The sequence below is a fragment of the Carica papaya genome, chromosome 2 (assembly GCF_054855325.1).
Source record: "Carica papaya isolate Zhongbai chromosome 2, ASM5485532v1, whole genome shotgun sequence".
Taxonomy (NCBI): Eukaryota; Viridiplantae; Streptophyta; class Magnoliopsida; order Brassicales; family Caricaceae; genus Carica; species Carica papaya.
Genome location: NC_142310.1, coordinates 15054687 through 15060095, shown reverse-complemented (window position 1 = coordinate 15060095; position 5409 = coordinate 15054687). Strand labels below are relative to the sequence as shown.

Here is a 5409-nt window from a genome sequence, read left to right as displayed (position 1 = left end):
TTGTAGCTAACAGGTTCATATTAAGAAAAATTAATATCTGCATATCCTTGTTCAAAATATATATATTTATTTCCTAACTATTTTGTTAGATTGAAATTTATCTATAAATAATCTTCTTTCCTATTAAAGACATTATATTAAAGGAAACTATTGAAATTTTTTGAAGTCAAGTTCGTCATATTCCTTCTGTCTCGGGTTACATAGAGGAGCTTATAAAATTTAAAGTAAATTATGATTTTATTTTTAGAATTTTTTACCATCATAAGATAAAAATATCTACTTTCTTTTATTATAGTTTACTACTATGATAATTTATTTTATTTTATTGATAGACAAAAAAGATAGAAATTGCTGGAGTAGATCCTAAAGAAATCCCACTTCCTCATGAATTTATCTTGAATTGGAATCTTTTGACTCAACTTTATCCATGTTTTGCTGAGAGAGCAACTCCATTTTTTTATCTTGAATTGATCAAAATATGTTGAATTTTTTACTTTTTTGTGGGGGATTAGATCCAGTGATCGGCGTTCTATGACTGACCGATATTGCACACCATCATTTAGCTATTGCAATTCTTTTCCTGATAGCAAGTCACATGTATTTTAGGCACAATTATCTTCAAAATAAAGAAGGAAATGACAATTATTTTTCTTTCTTTGCAAAAATTGTATTGTGAAGTGTTGTAAGATGCAGTAGTTACTAAAATAACAACGACAACTCGTGAGGTACTTATATTTAGGCCCATATGTATGTAATCTAACGCCACATAGTTGATTAAGGCCATATTTACTTGGGCTTTAAGGAAGACCAAATTTGATATGTTTTTTTTTTTAGCAACATTTTATCAACATATGCAACTAACAGTTTATTATATTAGGAAACTAGTTCATGACTCTCAACAAGAATAAGCAAAAACGTCCATTGAAGATCTCAAAGAGACAAATACCAAAAAGAACAAAGATCTAAATCATATTGCAAAATAACATGAAACCCAAAATTTCTAGCACATGAATAAGCAGGTACTTGCTGGAAGGCACTCTATGTCGGTTTGCAAGATTCTGTATTTAACATTTGGACAAATCAACTATGAATTAAGATTTATGTTTTAAATTATTTATATGAAATTATCGAATCCTGAAAACAAATGAGTCTTTTTTTTCAAGAACAAACGTCAATTCTAAGTTAATTAAACGCTAGCAAAGAGGCACAAATCCCACCCCAATCAGGATGGAAAGAGAATAAGAAAGTTGCCTTGGGCAAATAATTCAACCAATTCTTACTGGAGTTTCGTGTTTTGCAATAATCTTCCCCGTAAACTAAGGGTAGAGACATGAATTCCCCATAATTCTACTAAAGGTAAATAAAAGTTGCATTCAGAAGCCAATAACATCTCAACCTCTTCTCTACTGTCTTATAAACCTAGATTATTTGTTTTATCAATCTTGTGAAACTCAAGCAAATATATCCATGCAGCCAATTCCAGAACTTCATCATTTACCAGACACCAGGATATACACAAAGCACCATCTAGAACTTAATCATTTTCCAAATTGTGATTAATTAATCCAGAAAAGCTCATATTAATTTAACCACCATCACTTCAAGGTGACTTGGTTATGTTCCCCTCTCCATTACCACAGGAGCCCGGGTTCAAAAGGTCACAGCCCCTTAGGGGCTATTAAAAAAAGGCCATTACTTTGGAACTACAAAATCAACATCCATATGATAATTAAGAACAAGCCTATAATAAGCAACAGACAAAATCCAACAATAAAATATAAGCTCCAATGTTAAAAACTCACTTCATCATCCAAACAAAACTTCAACAGTTCAAAAAGAAAATTAAAATTCAAGTCCAACTACAGACTTGTAAAGCTCAAATTAACATGTGCTGACTGCATGTGAGAGGCGATCAATAAGCAATGCAACTTCTTAGTCAAACAGACTGAAACCCATGTCCTGTAAACAAATATCAAACACAGCCAATGTAAGTATCAAAAAGATTTTCAATATTTGCAAAGGGAAGAAGTGACTATTTAACAAGAAAATCTTACATCATCAGATTCCTCTTTCTCCTCTTTCTTCTCTTCTTTCTTTTCCTCAGCACCAGGTGCGGCTGCAGCACCACCAACTGAAGGAGCTGCGGCAACTGCAGCACCACCGCCACCGCCACATGGCACAGAAGCCAACTTCTCCCTTCCGGCTGCAATTAGCTCTACTATATCCTTACCATGAACCTGGGAGAGAAGAAGCTCAATTCTTTCATCTTCAGCTTCAGCCCCAACTGCAAAACACGAAAGTAAATTAGCTTTTCATTGCAAGGCTTCCCCTCTCACAGCAGAAATCCAACCTCAACATAGCCTCTAGACATAGGAAAACGTTATATCCTGTATAAGACTTACCAATTCATCCAAAAAAATACTTAGTAGCATACCATGTTCACAGAATTTCCGCTCAATTTCCTAAAATATAGGGTACCCTCATCTTATTCTTCAGTATTGAGAAACTTGAAAATCAACATAGCACGCACTTTCCAACCAAAAAAATAAACGATTGCACCCAGATGCCAGACACTTCAAATCATAAATTACAACTTAATTTAAAGATATTTACACCAAATCCTTATAAGAGAGAACTAAAACAACAAAACTAGAATCTCTTAATTCCATCCATATCATGACGAAAGCACTTCAACAAAAGAGAAATTTCTAATACATCTGAATCGAAAAGGCTTAATCAAAATCAGCGCCAAAATGAAAAACAAAGGACAAAAACATATGACAAAGAACATGAAGCTCGAATAGAACTTAAGATTTGGTTACACTTTATGGGTTGTTGAAATTAAAATTTGCAATGCCGTGAAAAAAATAGATAAAAAACAAGACTGATTACCCGATCCGAGAATGGCTTTGATGTCTTTAGCCGTGGGGCATGCATTGCCTCCCAATACAGCAAGCAAATAGGCAGCGATTACCTTCATTTCTGCTCGGAATACACAAACTTAAATATCAAATCTTTGGAATAAACATGATATATACATATGTAACGCCCCGAAACTTAACTAGATGAGATGTCGATGCCATCTGTTCTCACCTATCAGTAATCATATATCTAAACACCATCTCTCATGTAATTGTCATTTCAAGGTAAATGTCAAGCATAACTTCTTTCCTGTGTTTCCTTGACATACATGCATAGTATTTTATTGACTAACTCCACATTACCACGACATAACTAAAGTATTCTTATTACATGTCTGCAATTAAAACTGCTGTGTAAGTGTGTGTATAATGGTATTGGTTTTGCTTAGTCACTCCTCGCATCCCCCTCGGTGTTGGATTTCGCTGGTGGTAATTCCTATTCCAGTTCCTGCTTCACCATATCTGTAAATAAACAGTAATGAGCCTACACTTGCCCAGTAAGTCAAAGTTAGAATTTGAAACAATGTATTGAAATTAGTCTAATTCCTAGGCCGGAGTCCCCCTCAACACTGCCTCTCCTAAACAGCCCATTTTCTCACCCGAAGTTTTACTGATTTTCAGACATTTCCTACCCCTTTATAGCAAGTATATCTTGCACATTTCACCAACAGAATTCATATTGCCTCCTACCCAGCAAGAAACAAACCCATGACCCCTCCCCTGGTATGCTCCCAGAATTCTGCAGGGTCCCTCCCAGTATCCTCTCACTCAACAGCCCTCTAATCTCTCTTCTGGTATGTTTTTCCAGAACCCCACTGGATCCTTCCCAGCGCCATCCCACTCTAACAACCCTCTAATCTCTCTCTTGGTATATTCTTCCAGAACTCCACTGGATGAAATTCCCATTTTAGTTCATCACCTAAATACCTCAGCACATTCTGTCACCTAATCCCTGCGTTTCATCACCCCTTTGTCTACCCGTATCCACTCTTTCAATGAGTGGGAATTGTATCTGCTCACTGTCAGCAATAACCTCTATACACAGCAAACCATATCTCTCATCTCTCGCAGATTTATCCTCACGTTCAGCAGTCTCATCTCTCTTCAGGTTTTACAGAGACTTTCACACTACCCCCAAATCTATACTCAGTTTTTATCTCCATAAGACCCAAGTGACCATTATTCCTTCCCACTGTAATCCATACACAACCAGCTAGCTCTCATCACATCACGCTTGACTCACCCTATGCTCACCATTTTAATGTTTGTCACCCAGGTTGATTCGATCTCTCTCTCTTCATTTTGATACGAGACATTTTTTCCTTATAATCTCTTCCCTTCTTGACAAGCATACAAGATATTCGATGCAAGAATTCGAATATACATATCTCAAATTCGAGGTTTAGAAGATAAATATGTCTTACCTCTTGCTTCTGCCTGAATATTCGTCTACAAAATTGTCTTTCTTCGGACCCTTTTCGTCCTTGCGGATTCCTAACAACGATTCCTCTTTCCAATCCTCATTGAATCATGCTGCCTGTCGTCTCTTCACTCAACCTCTCTGCTCTCACTCTCTCTCTTGGCCTTTCTTTCTTGCCACTTCTCTTTCACGCCGCCCCTTCTTCTTTCTAGGGTTCCTCTTGTTATGAAGGAACCAAAAAGAGGAATTTATCTGGGGTAATGGAGCCATTTGATCCCAACAATAGATCTAAGACTGCTGATTACATTTTTTTTTATCTTTTTAAAATTCCTAATTTTCCCCTTCCCTATTTAAAATCTTTACAATGCCCCATTTATTTTCCTATTGCTAAATGGGAAAGGGATGTTACAAACTTTTTCCATTTAGAAAAAATTTGGTCATCTAAATTTGTACTTATTAGGGGGTTGGAAATTATTACTCTTATTTGTTTCCCAAATGTTAAGGTTTTTAAATTATTTTATTCACTCTCTAACTTTCTAAATTTAATACATGATTAGGTGGAATATGTTTTCTCTATACAGTCTAAGTACACCAACATATGCATAATCTTTGAAGTCTTGGAATTTTTGTTAACCTATATTTGGTTTGGTTGTACTTAAATATGAAGATCTACCTACGTTAGGGTTTACAAGATCTCCTCCTCTTCCATATTCGATGACTTATCTTTTAACTAGGTTGTATTATCCCTCAAAATCCATCAAAGGCTAAAGGATTCTAAATATACCTCAATACATTATCAACTTTTTCCTAATGTCCTCTAGTCTGTACATAATGAATTATACAATCCATAGTTATTACCGAGGATCATTGGGAGGTCCTTTGATAAAAGACTCATTTATTAGTTTTTTTTTTTCAAGTGGTTATGTTTTGTTCTATCTCTTGCAAGTATACCTTAAGCTTTCAAAATTTTTAAGTATCCAAACTTAAGTGTGGTCTTAAGATGTAGGTCACCTATTTATCACATCATCAATTTTTTCCTTATTGTTTCGAAGAGAACTCTTTTGTGTT

The 5409-nt window shown here is 35.3% G+C and overlaps 1 protein-coding gene across 3 annotated transcripts; it reads right to left on the bottom strand.

Moving 5' to 3' along the window:
* Window positions 1–1747: 1747 nt before the first annotated feature.
* On the bottom strand, window positions 1748–4610 carry LOC110817324 (large ribosomal subunit protein P2y-like). Of its 3 annotated transcripts, none has more exons than XM_088213390.1 (5): window positions 4346–4610; window positions 3063–3383; window positions 2893–2982; window positions 2055–2284; window positions 1748–1959 (listed from the first exon to the last, which is right to left on the bottom strand). In XM_088213390.1, the coding sequence occupies exons 3-5, from the start codon at window positions 2978–2980 to the stop codon at window positions 1933–1935; spliced, it is 345 nt and encodes a 114-aa protein (XP_088069516.1). In that variant the 5' UTR covers window positions 2981–2982; window positions 3063–3383; window positions 4346–4610; the 3' UTR covers window positions 1748–1932. The 3 variants fall into 3 exon arrangements, with proteins under 3 accessions (XP_088069516.1, XP_021901509.1, XP_021901508.1); XM_022045817.2 differs by having other exon boundaries at window positions 3094–3383; XM_022045816.2 differs by lacking the exon at window positions 3063–3383 and having other exon boundaries at window positions 4346–4608.
* Between the last annotated feature and the right edge of the window lie 799 nt (window positions 4611–5409).